At 43.6% G+C, this 20,799-nt stretch overlaps 1 protein-coding gene across 1 annotated transcript; it reads left to right on the forward strand.

Annotated features, from left to right (window-relative positions):
• Positions 1-892: 892 nt before the first annotated feature.
• LOC111957759 (phosphatidate cytidylyltransferase 2) lies at positions 893-19,075 on the forward strand. Its single transcript, XM_023978737.2, has 13 exons — positions 893-1,087; positions 6,150-6,286; positions 6,757-6,853; positions 7,539-7,636; positions 8,090-8,229; positions 10,980-11,038; positions 11,863-11,945; positions 12,477-12,564; positions 12,698-12,766; positions 12,865-13,017; positions 17,674-17,793; positions 17,971-18,074; positions 18,465-19,075. The coding sequence occupies exons 1-13, from the start codon at positions 1,025-1,027 to the stop codon at positions 18,586-18,588; spliced, it is 1,335 nt and encodes a 444-aa protein (XP_023834505.1). The 5' UTR covers positions 893-1,024; the 3' UTR covers positions 18,589-19,075.
• The last annotated feature ends 1,724 nt before the right edge of the window (positions 19,076-20,799 follow it).

A 20,799-nucleotide genomic window follows, 5' to 3' on the forward strand; every position in this document is an offset into this window, starting at 1 on the left:
AGAATCTCAAATATAAAATATATTTTGATTGAACACTTTTTTGGTTACTACATGATTCCATATGTGTTATTTCATAGTTTCATAGAACAATGTAGAAAAAAGTAAAATAAAGAAAAACCCTTGAATGAGTAGGCGTGTCCAAACTTTTGACTGGTACTTTATATATATAAAAAATATAATTGTATATGAAATCCACAACCCAAAAACCACAACCAGCAGTTACCACTATGGAACACATTAACTGTTGATATGTCTAGGCTAGAGAAAGTTGATTTTCAAGAGTGTTTGGTACCCATTGCAAGCCAACGTTACAAAAAGTTGCGATACAGATTGCAATTCAGACCATTAGCAACGTCGCGATTCAACACCGAGGGTCGTCACTAGTTACAACAGCCACAAAGTCATAACCCCCGCCCATTTCGCAAAATAAAATAAAATAGGTAAAATACACATATTTAGCCGATTTTATTGCGGGTGTAGCGAAATGCTTATGTTCCTAGCTCCAACAGTGCAGTATTATCCAACAAGTCACAGAAATATAAAAGTAAAATAATGTCCGAGTGGCATTCTCTAAAATACAGTAGAATATAATACAATATATACATATGAAATGAATAAAGCAGTATGTAAACATTAAAGTGACCAGTGATTCCATGTCTATGGGCAGCAGGATGAGTAATCGGGGGCTCAATTGCTCTTCTTAAATTTGTATTTTAAACCTAAACGTAACCACACTGCTAACAGTATGCCTAAACCTAACCTTGGACTAAGACCAAACTGCACATTTTTGTTTTCATAAATTGTTACGATATAGACAATATCATTTGGACTTTGTGGCTGTAATATCTAGTGGAAACCCAGTGAGAGGGACGTGAATCATCTGGGGTTAACAAGAAAGCATAATTTATGTCGAACGAAACCGTCGTATTTTGTTGTTTAGTAAGCTAACGTTAGCTGGTAAACTGTAACAACCCTGTGTCACATACACTCACCCTCTGTAGTAGCTGGGACACGAGTTGCAGAAATGACAGAGCTACGGCACCGCGGAACGACTGAAAACGACCAATATCAACAATCCGAAGACAAGGTAGCTAGCCTACGGTACTACGGAGTGGTTATGGACTGCCATTTGGAACAAACCCGTTAGCTAGCCAAGGCCCACTAGATGGGACATCATGCCACAAATTATGATTGTGACTAGAATAATGATAAGTATTATTTAGCTAGCTGTAATAGCGTACAAGGCAAGCTAGTTAGCCAGCCACGTCAAACGTTACAATTTAAGTAGCGCGAACGTTAGTTTGCTTGCTAGCAAAACATAGCTAGCACGCTAACAAATTGTATGCTGATTTGTTGTTTACATTAGCTCTGGCATGAATGACACACATTTACAAGATACCATTAGTGGTTAACTAGCTATCTATATCTAACGTTTGTCTTTAGCTTGTCATTGAAAGTAACAAGAAGTATAGCTATTCCTCTCTTGCCTACTCCCCAGTCAACTGAACTAAAAATGGGCGTTGTGCATWTACTGTGTGGCCAGGGCAACTAACTTTAAGTAGATGTATCTATTCAATTAACTTAATCTATGTATTAGTCATAAACTCTGGCTAGTTTTCAAACGTATGAGTTGGATTTCAACTCATGAGGTAGGCTGAATTGAAATGGCCATGGCCAATCAACTCTGCAGGAAGGACAACCCACATACACATTTCAAGCCACATACAAATTCAGACGGATCACAATCACTGCCTCAATTTATAGCTAGTATGTATGATGCCAGTTGTGGGCTGTTTCGAATAAAAAGCCTGGTTACTTTACATTAAATTTAAATTAGGGATGGGCAATATGGCCAAAATATCATGTCACAGTATTTTTCAAATGATGGTATTTTATGTTTTGGATAATAAAAGTTATATATTTGCTTTGAGTAGTGGGTGGCAACACATACATTCGAAGTTAGTTTAACAGGTCTCTCTCCATTCTGATGGTTTTATAATGTTCAATTAAACTTCAACCCCAAATAATTTTCAGCATTTTGATCAATTTCTGCATTTCCTGCACTCATTTGAGATCATTTCCACTGCCACGTAGGGCTGCACAATATTGGCAAAAAATCGAGGCCTTATTTTTAACCAAATGTTAACTGCGATTTGACTTGCGATTTAGTTTAAACCGTTGTAATCATGGAAAAACGTATGATTATTCTAATTCTATAGTTAGAAGATAATAGTGGGCACTTTGAATACAGTGTTGTTTGATATGACAACTAATTCAAATTCCAGGGAGGAGTTATTGTGACAGGGTAGGAATCAAAGTCTTGGTTAGGGGACCCTATATTCTTTGGCCACATTAAATGTTTTCACTTAGCTACTTCATGTAGCTAACATATTCATGCGGGATGGCAGTGGTGTTTGAAATGGAGGGGAGGGACTACAGGGCTAAGCATGTCTCTTAAGGAGGCTAAAAATAGAGTTTGGCTTGGAAAAGTTGAATATTTTCAGAAGGAGTTGGGTAATTGGTTAAGGGAGAAGGATGGGTTTGAATCAGTTGAAGCTAGCAATAACAAGGGAGAGGGTACACTATATATATATTTAGCCACCCGTTCAAATTCGTGGATTCGGCTATTTCCGCCACACCTGTTGCTGACAGGTGAATAAAATCAAGCACACAGCTATGCAATCTCCATAGACAAACATTGGCAGTAGAATGGCCTTACTGAAGAGCTCAGTGACTTTCAACGTGGCGCCGTCATAGGATGCCACCTTTCCAACAAGTCAGTTCGACAAATTTCTGCCCTGCTCGAGCTGCCCCGGTCAATTGTAAGTGCTGTTATTGTGAAGTGGAAACGTCTAGGATCAACAACGGCTCAGCATCGAAGTGGTAGGCCACACAAGCTTACAGAACGGGACCGCTAAGTGCTGTAGCACGTAAAAATAGTCTGTCCTCGGTTGCAACACTCACTACCGATTTCCAAACTGCAGCTGAAAGCAACGTCCGCTCAAGAACTGTTCGTCAGGAGCTTCATGAAATGGGTTTCCATGGCCGAGCAGTCGCACACAAGCCTAATATCACCATGCGCAATGCCAAGCTTTGGTTMGAGTGGTTGTAAAGCTTGCTGCCATTGGACTCTGGAGCAGTGGAAACATGTTCTCAGGAGCGATTAATCACGCCTGACCGTCTGGCAGTCCGACGAACGAATCTGGGTTTGGTGGATGCCAGGAGAACTCTACTTGCACGACTGCATAGTGCCAACTGTAAAGTTTGGTGGATGAGGAATAATGGTCTGGGGTGTTTTTCATGATTCGGGCTAGGCCCCTTAGTTCCAGTGAAGGGAAATCTTAGTGCAACAGCATACAATGATGTTTTAGACGATCTCGTGCTTCCAACTTTGTGGCAACATTTTGGGGAAGGCCCTTTCCTTTTTCAGCATGACAATGTCCCCGTGCACAAAGCGAGGTTCATACAGAAATGCTTTGTCTATCGGTGTGGAAGAACTTGACTGGCCTGCACAGAGAGCCCTGACCTCAAACCCATCGAACACCTTTGGGATGAATTGGAATGCCGACTGCGAGCCAGGCCTAATCGCCCAACCTCACTAATGCTCTTGTGGCTGAATGGAAGCAAGTCCCCGCAGCAATGTTCCAACATCTAGTGGAAAGCCTTCCCAGAAGAGTGGAGGCTGTTATAGCAGCAAAGGGGGGATCAACTCTATATTAATGCCCATAATTTTGGAATGAGATGTTCGAGAAGAGTTAGGAGGGAGTGGAGGGAGAGTTCTTTTTAAATTATTATTWTTWTTTTTTTTTGAGAGGGGGGGCAGCTCTCGGAACTGTGGGCTGATCTTGGATGGTTGGTGGCCTGGCGGTTGGGAGCTTGGGCCGATAGGTCGCTGGTTGGGGACCCTGATTTGACTTTGTGGGAGATCTGTCGACATGCCCTTGGGCAGAGCGCTTGACCCTGGTTGCTCCTGTCGGTCCAGCTGCTCCTTTTGCTCCTGTGGAGCCAGCTAACTAGCGATTTGACGTTAGCGGCTAACACAACTTAGCCAGAACTTGCTAAGAAAAGACAAACAAACTAATGGTGTAATTATAGAATGCTAGTGTATTTATATTCAGAAGTGTAACCGGTGTGAAATGACTAGCTAGTTAGTGGGGTGCGCGCTAATAGCGTTTCAACCGGTGACATCACTGGCTCTGAGATCTTGAAGTAGTTGTTTCCATTGCTCTACATGGGCTGTGGCTTTTGTGGAGCGATAGGTAACGATGCTTCGAGGGTGTCAATTGTTGTGTGCAGAGGGTCCCTGGTTCGAGCCCAGTGAGGGGTGAGGAGAGGGATGGAAGCAATACTGTTACAGAAGCAAAGTGAAAACCGCATCGTAGTCATCAACATTGTTTCATGTGCTGCGTTAACCATGAAGACTGAACGCAAGTGTCTCGTGGTGAGCAACAATAAATGCGGTCTTTGAGTGCCAGGGGTGGGGATAGGTCTGTGTGGAAAGCAGCATAGAGAGGGAGCGCGGAGAGAGATGACTCACTTAGCGGAGTAACCTAAAAAAAATGGTATCACATTTAACAAACCAAACATTCAAATACCATTATAAAAGGTCAAGTAAAAACACAAACCGGTCTGTGCAGCCTTACATTTTAAAGTCAAGTACCTTTTATGAGCTCTAATTAAAAGTGTCCAGCTGCTTTGTTGTGTTGCCTTTTCTCTCCTCATCCATCACACAGGCTCCACTGTGGGGCTTTACTAGTTTCAGGGTCCTTAAAAGACATGCTTTGTTCCCCCCTCCAAGTCCACTTTGACTTGCATTCCCGCCTCAGAATGTAGGCCTTGCGTCTTGGTTTTTGATCAGTGATTGTCAGGCTGGTGCCCCCCTTAGCGACGTTGGCAGAAAGCGGATGTTTCTGGTTGATGACTCCGCTCTGGCGTCTGTCTACTCCTGCTACGTTCGGTTAGGCAGGTTTCATCATGCAGCTGTGTTGTGCTGGTGGTATAGGGCCGTGGCGCTCTGTGGTTTGATTCTGTCAGACATCACTGTAGAAGGACCCTGCCTGCAGGTGCATCATCAGTTCTCCATGGAGAACTTAGTGTCTCTGTCTTGTGCCTACAAAATGTTTTGAGTTGAAATCATATGAGCCAAAGTTGACTTGGTTTGCTCTCACAAAGTTTGAAGAATGGGTATATCAGTCAAATTGTGACAGCCTAAGGACACTGGAAAATAGATCCAGCCTATTTATACCCAGAGGAAATGGCATGTTTGTTGGTCAGTGCCAAACGGAAACCTTGGGATGTCCCAACTCCTAACGTTAACCCCTACCCTAATCTTTTACATTTCAATGGGGTACGGTTAGGGACGTCCCAAGGATCCCAGATAGCACTGACCATTGTTTGTTGTGTATAGTATGTATTAGAGGTCGACCGATTAATCGGAATGGCCGATTATTCGGGGCTGATTTCAAGTTTTCATAACAATCGGAAATCGGTATTTTTGGGCGCCGATTTGCCAATTATTATTATTTATTTTTTTATTAAAAAAAATATATATAATTACACCTTTATTTAATGTTTATTTAACTAGGCAAGTCAGTTAAGAACACATTCTTATTTTCAATGACGGCTGCTCCTTGCCTCCCAGGGAACATGAAAGGGGTCTCTTCAGTACCAGGAGTGTGGAAGGAGGGGCTATTTTTATCCAGGGCATCCTGCCTGATAGGAAATGGGAACCAGCAAACCTGGGGGTTCCATCAGCTTGATAGCTAGGCCTACTGCTATATGTGTGTGTACGGTGTGTGTGTTGACAACCAAGACAGGCAGAGTGTAGGCTAACAGCTATCTGTTGTGTTAATAGGAGGTTATGTGACACAACAGTGCAATTTTGGTAGCGCTAGGGGGGAGAGACCACGATGACATCACAGCAGTCTGCAGTGTCAAATGACAAATGACGCCAAAGCGGAAAAGCACTACAAGCTTGCTCTCACAATGTTGTTGTTCACTGACATAAAATAGACCCGGAAAGGAAGTGGGGGAGCATTCCTCATAGGAGGCTAGCTGTGTTTGTTTACATTGTATGACTCACTCTATATCTGTGTCTGTCTCTCTATCTCCCCCCTCTGTCTCCCCTCTCTCTCTTTCTCTCTCTGTAGGGATCTGAGAATGAGGGGAAAGCAGAGGGGGTGTCTGAAAGTGAGACCAAGCCTGATACAGGGCTCCCGAAGGTGCCTGTCCCTGCTGATGACACCCCTGAGGTCCTCAACAAAGCCCTATCTGGACTGTCCTCACGGTAAACACTTCCAACATATATATWTTTTTTTCATTGACTATTTTCTTATGGTAATCACACTCACAACCTCCGGTTTGGCCATTGTTTGGAACAAGGGAAATATCACCTATTCACAAAACGTAATATCTGCGTCCCATAAGTCTCTGGTCAAAAGTAGTGCCACTAGGCCTATAGGGAATAGAGTGCTATTTGGGACACAACCAACATCTAGATTTTTTTTATTTACTATCTTCGGTTTGCTCCTCCATCCTAACAACATCCTGTTATTTAGACATGGATTATTGAATGCTAATGAAATACCATCTGCTATGCTCAATATAACTATTGATCTGTGTAGGCCTATATTGACATTCTTCAGGAATGTATTGACCAGCACTTCATTTGTGCACACAGACAACTGATATGGATGCTTATTGTTCACCTTTTCATTACACACTGTATCTGGGGATTAACTGTGTYTGTGTTCTCAGATGGAAGAACTGGTGGGTGCGAGGGATCCTGACTCTGGCCATGATCTCCTTCTTCTTCATCATCATCTACCTGGGCCCCATGGTGCTCATGCTGATTGTGAGTGATCCTCATCCTCCTTTCCCTAAGCCTTCTGTCTGTCTGTCAGTCAGTTTGTTAGCCGATCCCAAATCGCTCCCTACCCGTCCCCCTTGGTCCGAACCCCTCTTTTGCCAGATCTGCAGACTTAGGATAGGTATACGCCCGTCCCCCTTGGTCCGAACCCCTCTTTTGCCAGATCTGCAGACTTAGGATAGGTATACGCAGTCCAGTGATGGAACTTCCACCATATTGCGTACATACCTTACAGATCTGCAGAAACAAAAGGTTAGGACGAAAGAGAGGGTAAGGGATTGAATTGGGGCCGGCTGTCTGTCTGTCTGTGTCCTTAATGGATTTAGGCTCAGAGTGTAGCTCAGTGGAAATAACAGACTCTTCTCTGCTTTACTGCTCTGCTGGACTACCTGCTGGGAGGGAGAAAGCTTGCTGCAGGAAGTGAACAGAGAACACAACTCTTTATAGAGTCACAACACAAGAACATTGAACCAAAATGTCTGATTAAGTGAGATGGTATTGAGCAACAAGGAATCATACGATCCAGATACTGTTTTCAGGGTGATATCAAATGTGAAGTGTGGTAGGGGAATACCATGTAGTTGATACCAAAACCCAGACAGTCAATGGCAAACCTCAGTCATTTATTACAAACCTGTTCAAAGTAATAATGGAACATCTTTCTCTACAGGTGCTGTGTGTGCAGATCAAATGCTTCCAGGAGATCATCCACATCGGTTACAGTGTGTACCACTCCTACCACCTGCCCTGGTTCAGAACGTTGAGTTGGTGAGATGCGCGTGCGCACACACACAATTTTATGTCTGTGTTTAATGTTATACTGCAACTAACTGTTTGTTGACCCGAAATAATGAGTTGCACGTTTTATTTCATTGCAGACTTCCTGAGGTTTGTTGGTATGGTGATGTTTACCCAGTTTAAAGTGTTCATCTATATTATTTCTCAGCAGAGAGAAACTATATCATGTTACATGTAGTGGTGATGCTATTTGTAGTATGTTAGCTCTGGTGTAAAAGCTCTTTAGTTATTATAAAACATCATAACTTGTACATTTCTTCATAACTTGAACATTGCTTCTCCAAAAGTTCACCATTGCTCCAGGTTTTCCAGAAAAGGTTGCCTAGTGAATGTTCAGTCTGTTATAACAGTTCTGACCTCACCCCTTGCTCCCTTCCTCCTCCCTTCATCTTCCTCCTCTCCCTCCCTTCCTCTCCCTGTCAGGTACTTCCTGCTCTGTGTAAACTACTTCTTCTATGGAGAGACGGTGACAGACTACTTCTTTAATCTGGTGCAGAGGGAGGAGCCGCTGCGCATCCTCAGCAAATACCACCGCCTCATCTCCTTCGCTCTGTACCTCACAGGTGAGATGCATGCTGTCTCCAAAGTTCTGACTAACTTCCTTTGTTCATGTCTTTTCCTTCATGATCACTGACCTGGCAAGGACAGATGGAAACCGATCTAGTGCTTTTCCCTATTGGTGATAAAGAAGCCATTTTAGAGTATCGAGAGTGAGACAGAGCCAGGGAGAGGGAGTGAGTTAGGGAGGGAGAAAGGGGAGTCCTCTTTTGAACGTTTAGGTTCGTTTTAGTTGGAGCTTCTTCATTTTTAATCCGTTTTTACCTGAAAAAGGGTTTGGTACAAGTTTTTAATTTTTTTATATATATATAAAAGCTTCAGAAGGTAACTCCACTGTGCCACACCCTCCCTCTTTCAGTCAACCAGTGCAGCAGTGGCAGTTCATGGCAGCAGGATGTGGTGAAGGTAGCACTCGCTAAACGTCTGCTGTTTCTGTGTGACTGTATGATCATACCTCGACTTTGTGCCTCAAGGTGAAAGAGGAAAGTTAATACCCATCTATCCCTCCTTCGTTCATACCTCCCTTAGGGTACATTTCAAAACAGGGCCAGGTTGTTCACTGGAGAAGTGTTGGCAGGGAAAGGCTTGTAAGGTAATAGGGCCATCTCTTTTAAGGTAATAGGGCCATCTCTTTTAAAGTAATAGGGCCATCTCTTTTAAGGTAATAGGGCCATCTCTTTTAAGGTAATAGGGCCGTGTCTCCTGTGACAGATAATGTAGAAGGAGCTGAGTTTCACAGAATCTATAAGTAGTTTAATAAAGACAAATCAGAACACTGTGTGCTTTGTTCTAGCCTGGTTCCAGATCTGTTCATCAGGCCAAGTTTCAAGTTTTATTAGTCGTATGTGCGGGATGCACATATGGTATACACCGTCCAACGAAATGATCACTTGCAGGTTCCTTCTTGACAATGCAACAATAATAAGAAATAATGAAAGATAAGTAAACGAACATAAAGTAAATGACTCAGTAGAATAGAATAAACAGTTTAGCAGAAGTATAATACAGTGACTACAATGACCATAGAAGTTGGCAAGACAGCACAAACTGATCTGGTACCAGGCTAGCATTGTTGTGCTCTGATGAAGCATGTGTAACAAATTGATATGGATTGGATGGATGTAGAAATATTCTGGTGTCTAAATTGTTCTAACTGAATTATTGGCCTGGCTGCTTTATCTAATTTGTTAGATTCGATAAAAGCATCTTACTCACAAGGGCGTCTTCTTACTCTGATACAGCCTTGGGGATTGATATAATTCTTGGAAGTGTAAGAAATCAAGAGTTACATGCAGCGCATTCATGTGAATCTGTTTTGATCTGTTACTGACTTTAGCAGGCTTTTAACCTCGGAAACCAAAACCAAATCATAATTTATGTCACTAGAGATTGTGATTGAGTTTGATTGAACATGGCTAGGATGATTACAAGGATGCAGTTGCTGGTCCTCAGTTTTAAAACAAAGAATGACAATAATGGCTTCTAAAAACAGTCTGGCACAAAAATGCTTTGGGGTAAATCCATTTGAATTCAATCACTTTTTGACAGCATCCCTTTTGATTTAAACTAAACTTTTCATTCATGTTTGCCCATGGAAGAAGTGGTCAGAAAGTGACCGTTTGGACCTGAATGCCAAAACGTTCAGGAGATAGAAGGTGCTCAAAGTTCACCCATTTTGCACACCATACAATGAGACATCCATGTCTTCGTCACTGGAAAAGATAAATGGTTGAGTTTGACAACACTGTAAGCTTAAAAATGATAAACTATTTTATTATTTCTTGAAAGAAAAAATATATTTTTAATAATTGTTATTTTTAAACATTTAACGTAAATTATTTAAAAACGTATGACCTCATTGTTTTCATATTCTCATACAGTATGTTGTAGCTTAGACCCTATTTTGCATCGTCTGAGGTTTATGTTTTCCCCGCCATCGGTTGAGACACAACATGCTCTTGAATACAGTGTGGGTATCATTTCAATTATAGAAATATAATTCTTAGAATGGACCTTTTACCTGTCGACCACTGCAATTTAGCTGGTACACCATTGAAATTTGAACTTTTAATTACTACCACAAAGATGACCGCCGGTCCACCCAATGTCAACTTAAATGGTCCTGTCTATTCTATTATTTATATTTCTATGATTTCAATAGGATTGACTGTATTATTTAATACAACCGATATTCCCATCCAAGTCAACATTATCTGATGTGTGGACCTCAACCTATCTTTGTGGTATCGTTTGAAAGTTAAAATGGGAATACATTTGAAATTTTATCAGCCAAAACATGACACCCACCCTGTATTCAAGAGCATGTTGTCTCAACTGATGGTGGGCACAACACTAAAACCTTAGATGATGTCAAATAAGGTTTAAGCTACAACATGTGAAAATGAAAAATATTAGATAATCAACAGTAAATGACATAGTTTTTATTAAAATATTTTTTCCCAAGAAATTAGAAAATAGTTTGACAACCCTGTTTGTAAGATTTTAAATTATATCAATCTCAACCGTTTATCTTTTCCAGTGATGAAGACTATGCAAAATAGGTCAACTTTCAGCACCTTTTATCTCTGTAATGTTTTGGCATTCAGGTCCAAAACGTCACTTTCTGACCACTTGTACAATGGGAAGATATGTATGGAAGGTTTCATTCAAATCAAAAGGGGTGCTGTGAAAAAGAGATTGAATTCAAATGGATTTACCCTGTTGACTTGTTTCCTCTGTTCTCTGTGTTGTGCAGGTTTCTGCATGTTCGTGCTGAGCCTGGTGAAGAAACACTATCGCCTGCAGTTCTATATGGTGTGTGTGTGTGTGTGTGTGTGTGTGTGTGTAGTGCGTGCATGCATGTGTTGCGTAGCATAGTGTGTGTGTACTGTATTATGAACCCTCTGGGCTGCTACTTCATTATTGAAGGAGCCTGGCCCAGAAACATGGAATCCCACCAGCAGTGATCTGGGTCCTCTCCAGGATATAGATGAGGCCCCTAGCCAGACAGACAGACAGACAGACAGACAGACAGACAGACAGACAGACAGACAGACAGACAGACAGACAGACAGACACAAGACACAAGACACAAGACACAAGACACCAGACCCGGCTGAGGGCCCAGCACTCCTCAAGGATATGTTTGTGGTGTTGCAAAGGAAACTTGGTCATCATTGCCCTGTTATCAGTAAGGATTGTTCTGTGCAAAATGTCATTTACAGCATTAATGCTCAATTATAAACAAAGACTGCTGAGTAATTATAAACTGGGTTGTTCGAGCCCTGAATGCTAAAAGCCATGTTATATCAGACTGTTTACCACGGGTATGGCAAGAAATGACTGTTCTATTTACATTGGTAACCAGTTTATAATAGCAATAAGGCACCTCGAGGGTTTGTTGTATATGGCCAATATTCCATGGCTACGGGCTGTATCCAGGCACTCCGCGTTGCGTTGGGGCTAAGAACAGCCCTTAGTAGTGGTATATTGGCCATATACAACACCTCCTCGGGTCTTATTACTTAAATATACTGCAGTTTTCTGGCCATTTTGGGGTAGCTATGTTCCTTTATCACTTATTAAAAATGTTGGGACAATTAAGCTTTCTGAAAATTAATTTCCTTCCTTCCTGTCAGTTTGGCTGGACTCATGTAACTCTGCTGATCGTAGTGACTCAGTCCCACCTCATCATCCACAACCTGTTTGAGGGAATGATCTGGTAAGAAATGTCTCTCTGTCGCTCACTCACTCACTCAAATTCAATCAGAGGGCAAATTCAGTCAGACATTGGTTGTGACCTAAATGGCACTCTATTCCATATATAGTGCACTACTTTTTATCAGTGCCCTGTGGACCATGGTCAAAAGTAGTATACTATATAGGGAATAGGGTGTAATTTGGGACACACCCAGTGGATCTGTTCTGTCAGAGGTTAATGTATGGGAGTGTCTTCACTTAGCCCACTGTCTCCATGCTGTACAATGGGAGGACTTATTGCAGGTTGAAAAGTCTATCTGATGTAATTACGACCTGTCCTACAACCATGTGATGCAAATGACGAGTGCATTAGGGTGGTCTACATSTGAAGCTTATTCAGGAGTCAACAACATTTCAGAACGTTCAGATAGAAATGTACTGTGTTGACGAGACCGGCTCTGTCTCTTCAGAGTAAATACTCATGTCTGCTTTATACACCCCACTGAATACACCCCAGGTGTTGATACCAGTACCTCTCTCCTTCTCGGTCTAGGTTCATCGTGCCCATCTCCTGTGTGATCTGCAATGACATCATGGCCTACATGTTTGGCTTCTTCTTTGGACGTACTCCACTCATTAAGGTTAGCAAGACTGTTACACCACTACTGTATGTAGCATTTTCTGAAGTTTGGATCATTCATTTGATATTTGGTACAAAGGATACCATTGGTAACACCCTGTACTGTGTCAATGTCCTGATTGTGTACTCTACAGCTGTCTCCTAAGAAGACCTGGGAAGGCTTCATCGGCGGATTCTTTTCTACTGTTGTGTTTGGGATCCTGGTAAGACTCGGCCATAGCTAACTGCAAAAGTTTCCATTCAAATTCCCCACAAGTCCTATTATTTTATTCTCTGCTTCTGTCCCTCTCTCTCTCTCCAGTTGTCATATGTGATGGCAGGCTACAGCTTCTTTGTGTGTCCAGTGGAGTTCAACAGTGACCATAACAGTTTTGAGGTGGACTGTGTGCCCTCTGATCTGTTCCAGCTACAGGACTATGCCCTGCCGGCCACCCTCGAGTCCCTCACTGGATGGGTGAGTCGGATCTGTCCCCTCTGTTTGATTGTGCGACTGGCTGGTCTCTGTTTCTGATCTGTCTTTCTGGCTGGCGGGTCTGTTTCTGATTGATTGCTGGCAGTTCTCTGATTGATCGCTGGCAAGTTTCTGATCTGTCTTTCTGGCTAGATGACGGGTCTGTTTCTGATTGCTGGCGGGTCTCTGATCTCTCTGGCTGGCTGGTGGGTCTCTGTCTCTGGCTGGCAGGTCTCTGTTTCTGAACGTTGGCTGGCAGGTTTCTGATCTTTGTCTGGCTGGCTGGTGGGTCTCTGTTTCTGATCTCTTGCTGTCTGGCGGGGCTCTGTTTCTGATCCCTGGCTGGCTGGCTGGCTGGTTGGTGGGTCTCTGTTTCTGGTCTTTGACAGTATTTTCCACTAGCGCCGGRTGTCGGTAATTTTCAGCCGAGTACTTTTTCCACTTAAATTAACTACGCAAATGTTCAATTCTCTAGTTATAAGAAATTCTGCCGGCCTACCTAAGTGGCGCAGCATCTCAGTGCTTGTGTCACCCTGGTTGTGTCACATCCGGCCGTGACCGGGAGTCCAATAGGGTGTCGCACAATTGGCCCAGCGCTGTCCGGGTTAGGGGAGGGTTTGGCCGGGGGCCTTTACTTGGTTCATCGCGATATAGCGACTCCTTGTGGTGGGCCGGGTGCCTGCAGGCTCACTGCGGTCGTCAGTTGAACGGGGTTTCCTCTAACACATTGATGCGGCTGGCTTCCGGGTTAAGAGGCGCGGTTTGGCGGGTCATGTTTTGGAAGACGCATGACACGACCTTCGCCTCTCCCGAGCCCGTTGGGGAGTTGCAGAGATGAGACAAGATCGTAATTGGATATCATGAAATTGGGGGGGGGGAATGCAAATATATATACAGTTGAAGTCGGAAGTTTACATACACCGTAGCCAAATACATTTAAACTCTGTTTTTCACAATTCCTCACATTTAATCCWAGTAAACATTCCCTGTCTTAGGTCAGTTAGGATCACCACTTTATTTTAAGAATGTGAAATGTCAGAATAATAGTAGAGAGAATGATTTATTTCACCTTTTGCTTCTTTCATCACATTCCCAGTGGGTCAGAAGTTTACATACACTCAATTAGTATTTGGTAGTATTGCCTTTAAATGGTTTAACTTGGGTCAAACGTTTCAGGTAGCCTTCCACAAGCTTCCCACAATAAGTTGAGTGAATTTTGGCCCATTCCTCCTGACAGGGCTGGTGTAACTGAGTCAGGTTTGTAGGCCTCCTTGCTCGCACACGCTTTTTCAGTTCTGTCCACAAATTTGCTATGGGATTGAGGTCAGGGTGTTGTGATGGCCACTCAAATACCTTGACTTTAATGTCCTTAAGCCATTTTGCCACAACTTTGGAAGTATGCTTGGGGTCATTGTCCATTTGGAAGACCCATTTGTGACCAAGCTTTAACTTCCTGACTGATGTCTTGAGATGTTGCTTCAATATATCCACATGATTTCCCTTCCTCATGAGGCCATCTATTTTGTGAAGTGCACCAGCCCCTCCTGCAGCAAAGCACCCCCACAACATGATGCTGCCACCCCTGTGCTTTACGGTTGGGATGGTGTTCTTCGGCTTGCAAGCCTCCCACTTTTTCCTCCAAATATAACAATGGTCATTATGGCCAAACAGTTATATTTCTGTATCATCAGACCAGATGACATTTCTCCAAAAAGTACTATCTTTGTCCCCATGTGCAGTTGCAAACCTTAGTCTGGCTTTTTTATGGCGGTTTTGGAGCAGTGGTTTCTTCCTTGCTGAGCGGCCTTTCAGGTTATGTCGATATAGGACTCGTTTTACTGTGGATATAGATACTTTTGTACCTGTTTCCTCCAGCATCTTCACAAGGTCCTTTGCTGTTGTTCTGGGATTGATTTGCACTTTTCACATGAAAGTACATTCATCTCTAGGAGACAGAAGGTGTCTCCTTCCTGAGCGGTATGACGGCTGCGTGGTCCTATGTTGTTTATACTTGCGTACTATTGTTTGTACAGATGAACGTGGTACCTTCAGGCGTTTGGAAATTGCTCCCAAGGATGAACCAGACTTGTGGAGGTCTACAATTTTTCTTCTGAGGTTTTGGCTAATTTCTTTTGATTTTCCCATGATATCGAGCAAAGAGGCACTGAGTTTGAAGGTAGGCCTTAAAGTACATCCACAGGTACACCTCCAATTGACTCAAATGATGTCAATTAGCCTATCAGAAGCTTCTAAAGCCATGACATAATTTTCTGGAATTTTCCAAGCTGTTTAAAGGCACAGTCAACTTAGTGTATGTAAACTTCTGTCCCACTGGAATTGAGATACAGTGAATTATAATTGACATAATCTGTCTGTAAACAATTGTTGGAAAAATTACTTGTCATGCACACAGTAGATGTCCTAATCGATTTGCCAAAACTATAGTTTGTTAACAAGAAATTTGTGGAGTGGTTGAAAAACAAGTTTTTTAATGACTCCAACCTAAGTGTATGTAATCTTCCGACTTGAACTGTATATGAATGTATGGAGCATTAGTGAGGTCGGGCACTGATGTTGGGCGAATAGGCCTGGCTCGCAGTCGGCGTTCCAATTCATCCCAAAGGTGTTCGATGTGGTTGAGGTCAGGGCTCTGTGCAGGCCAGTCAAGTTCTTCCACACCGATCTCGACAATCCATTTCTGTATGGACCTCGCTTTCTTCACGGGGGCATTGTCATGCTGAAACAAGAAAGAGCCTTCCCCAAACTGTTGCCATAAATTTGAAAGCACAGAATCATCTAGAATGTAATTGTGTGCTGTAGCATTGAGATTTCCCCTCACTGGAACTAAGGGGCCTAGCCCGAACCATGAAAAACAGCCCCCAGAAGCGTGATTCATCACTCCAGAGAACGTGTTTCCAGAGTCCAATGGTGGCGAGCTTTACACCACTCCAGCCGACGCTTGGCATTGCACATGGTGATCTTAGGATTGTGTGTAGCTGCTCGGCCATGTAAACCTATTTCATGAAGCTCCCATTCTTCTGCTGACGTTGCTTCCAGAGGCAGTTTGGAACTTGGTAGTGAGTGTTGCAACCGAGGATGGACTATTTTTATGCGCTACGCGCTTCAGCACTCGGTGGTTCCACTCTGTGAGCTTGTTTGGCCTACCACTTCGRGGCTGTTGCTCCTAGACGTTTCCGCTTCACAATAACAGCACTTACAGTTAACCGCGGCAGCTCTAGCAGGGCAGAAATTTGACGAACTGATTTACTGGAAAGGTAGCCAAATCCACTAATTTGAAGGCGTGTCCACAAACTTTTGTATATATAGTGTATTTCATCCGAGTGGAGAAGTGCAACTAAAGCACAAAATTATTTGTTTTACGTTCATGATTTTGAGCAAACCCTGACTGAAGCCTAGCCTAGCTGATTGCTGGCTGGTCTCTGATCTCTGGCTGGCTGGCTGGTCTCTGTTTCTGACCTCGGGCTGGGTGGTCTCTGTTTTCTGATCTTGGCTGGCCTGCGTCTCTTGTTTCTGACCTCTGGCTGGCTGGTCTCTGTTTCTGACCTCGGGCTGGCTGGTCTGGTCTCCTGATTTCCTGACCTCTGGCTGTGCTGGCTGGTCTCTGTTTCTGACCTCAGGCTTGCTGGCTGGTCCTCTGTTCTGACCTCGGGCTGGCTGGCTGGTCTCTGTTTCTGACCTCTGGCTGGCTGGCTGGTCTCTGTTTCTGACCTCGGGCTGGCTGGCTGGTCTCTGTTTCTGACCTCGGGCTGGCTGGCTGGTCTCTGTTTTCTGACCTCTGGCTGCTGGCTGGTCTCTGTTTCTGACCTCTGGCTGGCTGGCTGGTCTCTGTTTCTGATCTCTGGCTGGGCTGGCTGGCTGGCTGGTCTCTGTTTCTGACTCTGGCTGGCTGGCTGGTCCTTGTTTCTGACCTCGGGCTGGCTGGCTGGTCTCTGTTTCTTACCTCGGCTGGCTGGCTGGTTTTGTTTCTGACTTCTGGCTGGCTGGCTGTCTCTGTTTCTGATCTCGGCTGGCTGGCTGGTCTCTGTTTCTGATCTCTGGCTGGCTGGCTGGTCTCTGTTTCTCTACCTCGGGCTGGCTGGCTGGTCTCTGTTTCTGATCTCTGGCTGGCTGGCTGGTCTCTGTTTTGATCTCGGGCTGGCTGGTCTCTGTTTCTGATCTCTGGCTGGCTGGCTGGTCTCTGTTTCTGACCTCGGGCTGGCTGGCTGGTCTCTGTTTCTGACCTCTGGCTGGCTGGCTGGTCTCTGTTTTGTCTCTGGCCGGCTGGCTGGTCTCTGTTTCTGACCTCTGGCTGGCTGGCTGGTCTCTGTTTCTGACCTCTGGCTGGCTGGCTGTGCTCTGTTTCTGACCTCGTGGCTGGCTGGCTGGTCTCTGTTTCTGATCTCTGGCCGGCTGGCTGGTCTCTGTTTCTGACCTCTGGCTGGTCTATGTCTGGAAGTCTGCTTTGATATCCTAAATCCTTTTGTCATTGTTTCTCCTCTTTGTTAAGAAACTGTTTGACCGTATGTGAGACTGTAGTCATCCTCTCTCGCTCCCTTTTCCCCCTTCTCTCTCTCTCTCTCTTCTCTCTCTCTCTCTCCCTCTCTCCTCTCTCCCTCTCTCCCTCTCTCCCTCTCTCCCTCTCTGCCTCTTCTCCTGCAGCCACAGTTGCGCCTCTACCCATTCCAGATTCACAGCATCTCCCTGTCTGCCTTTGCCTCCCTCATGGGACCCTTCGGAGGCTTCTTTGCCAGCGGCTTCAAAAGGGCCTTTAAGATCAAGGTGGGTATGAGGAGAAGAGACCCCTGTTATCGCTGGACCTGGTGGACTCACTAGAATTGAGTGGCCTCTCAGTTGACAGTGCTCATGATCAATGTTCTCTCAAAGCTGCGCGGCAGGGAACATAAATATCAGCCCACGGAGAGAAGCACAAGATTTATATTTTTGTTGTTGTTCCAGGACTTTGCCAACACCATCCCCGGTCACGGTGGCATCATGGACCGCTTCGACTGCCAGTACCTCATGGCCACGTTCGTCAATGTCTACATCGCCAGCTTCATCAGGTAACCCCGTTGTTTATAAAGAGAGTAGTCAGTGGTGCATAGAGAGAGGAGCCACAGTCTTAACTTCTTTTGGCTGACAGTGTGTTGATTGATGAAAATAATGCATTACTAAAGAAGAAGTGATTCTCGAGAAGGCTGTTACTGTATGTGATTCGTTTAACTTTTTAAATGTTAGTCATTTAGCAGACAATCTTATCCAGAGCGACTCAGTTAGTAATCTTCTCTCTCCCATGGGCTTAAACGGCAGCAATGTTCCATCTATTGCATAAAGACATGAGGTACAGCCTCCAGCAAATTGACTAACCAGACATTTTGTGGAGGTGTATTTGTGCTGTCAAAATGTCACCCTGTATGTATATCTGTAATCCATTGTGTAATCTCTCTCTCCAGGGGCCCTAACCCTGCCAAGGTGGTTCAGCAGCTTTTAGCCCTGCGCTTGGACCAGCAGCTCAACATCTTCAACTCCTTAAAGAGCCACCTGATAGAGGGGGGTCTGCTGGAGGATGTAGCCTAGGGCCACCACCCCCAGCCCCAGGTCACCCTACTGGGGACACAGAGAGGAGGGCAGCCCCTGGCACCAGAAAGCCCTGGAGGTGTGGGAGAAGAAGTGTGGTGCTCGTATGAGCAAGAACACATCTGAGAAAGTAACTCAATTCTTTGGGTTATTCCATTTTCTGTGTGACTGAGAGGGAGGGAGTGTATATAGTATGAAAGAATGTGTGTCCTAAACTGTTTTCCTTTGTCAGTGTTTCAGGTTGTATTTGTGAGTACATTTATGTCAGCCATAGTATCTACAACACAGTGATGCCACTTGATCTGTGTACCACAATGAGGTCAGGTGTACATGTGTGTGAATATTTTATGGTACATATATTTTATTTGTGTTTTAATGCACTGCTCAACATAGTCACACTGTATCGTCCTCATCTGCCAACATTTTATTTGCTTCATTCATCGTAATAATTGTTTGTATTTATAATTTTTTATTTTACCTTTTATTTAACTAGGCAAGTCAGTTAAGAACAAATTCTTATTTTCAATGACGGCCTAGGAACAGTGGGTTAACTGCGTTGTTCCGGAGCAGAACGACCGATTTTTACCTTGTCAGCTCGGGGATTCGATCTTGCAACCTTTTGGTTACTAGTCCAATGCTCTAAACACTAGGCTACCCTGCCGCCCCACCTATTACATAATATGTGTGGTTGAGTTTTTACATAGAAATCTTCCGTTGTATCCCTGTTTTGTATAGTCAATGTGAATTTTACCCGGTAGAGGTTCACTCTGCTATTGGCACGTCATGCTGCATACCGGTGTGTTTCTGTCTCRGTTACCATGGAGTGCGTCCCAAATGGTACCCTATTTACTACATAGTGCACTACTTCTGACCATAGCCCTATGTGCCCAAGGCATCATCAACAAGATTCAGCCGCGGCTGGTCAGGGGGCCGGAAGATAATTACAAATAATTTGTAGACTGCAAATTGACCGCAAGAAGCCAAAGCAGATATAATATTTGACTAAAACATAATAATTTAAAACCTTGCTTACATTTGTATAAGATCACATATATTTCCAAAACTAAAATCACTGATTTGCTGGTGTTTTTAGTCTTATGCCCCCCCCAAACTTTGCCCATGGGACAAATGCGGCTAGCGAGCCGCCAGTTGYGGAACCCTGATATAGGGAACAGGGTGCCATTGTAGACACTCATGCTTCACCTGTAGCTTCATTCACACCGTTCTAGGAAGTGGACTGTCTAAATTGGGAGCAAAACACCACTATGGATTATTGACTATCATTATTGTTACAAAATGGAGGTTAAGGGTAAAACATTCCCTAGGAGCAATAGAATACATGTTTGAAAGTGTAAAATGACAAAAGGAATAGTATAGGAATGTATTTTACAATATATTTCATTGCCATTTAATATTCTACTACGCAACTGTCTGCCTTAATGTTAAACTTAATGTAAAACTATTGTGATCTCCTTTTGGTGTGGGAGTTGGACATCAGGGTTTCAGCTGTGGTTATTTGGGTTATTTATTTTCCAATCAAGTTCCGTTATCAGAGATGACGATCTGTGAAGGGTCCTTTCAGTTTACGGTGGATGACTGCCACCAGAGTCTTAAATACAGTACCAGTCAAAAGTTTGTACACACCTACTCATTCAAGGATTTTTCCTTATTTTTCCTATTTTCTTCATTGTAGAATAATAGTGAAGACATCAAAACTATAAAATAACACATATGGAAACATGTAGTAACCCAAAAAGTGTTAAACAAATTCTTCAAAGTAGCCACCCTTTGCCTTGATGACAGCTTTGCACACTTGGCATTCTCTCAACCAGCTTCATGAGGAATGCTTTTCCAACAGTCTTGAAGGAGTTCCCACATATGCTGAGCACTTGTTGGCTGCTTTTCCTTCACACTGTGGTCCAACTCATCCCAAAACATGAAGGAAAACCCTGGAATGAGTAGGTGTGTCCAAACTTTTGACTGGTACTGTGTTTATATATAGATCTCTATAAATGCTATACACTACTCTTTATTTCTGGCTCTGACTGCCACTGCTGAGGTTCTCATAGGAATGTGAGATGGGACACAATCCACCCATGTTGTTTACATCAGCTATTGTAATGGATGAATACATAGTTACAAATGGCCACCAGGCGCTATCTATTTTGTTACCGGTATATCTATTTTGTTGCTGGTATAATATATATTTGT

Source organism: Salvelinus sp. IW2-2015, linkage group LG33 (genome assembly GCF_002910315.2).
Source record: "Salvelinus sp. IW2-2015 linkage group LG33, ASM291031v2, whole genome shotgun sequence".
Classification (NCBI taxonomy): domain Eukaryota; kingdom Metazoa; phylum Chordata; class Actinopteri; order Salmoniformes; family Salmonidae; genus Salvelinus; species Salvelinus sp. IW2-2015.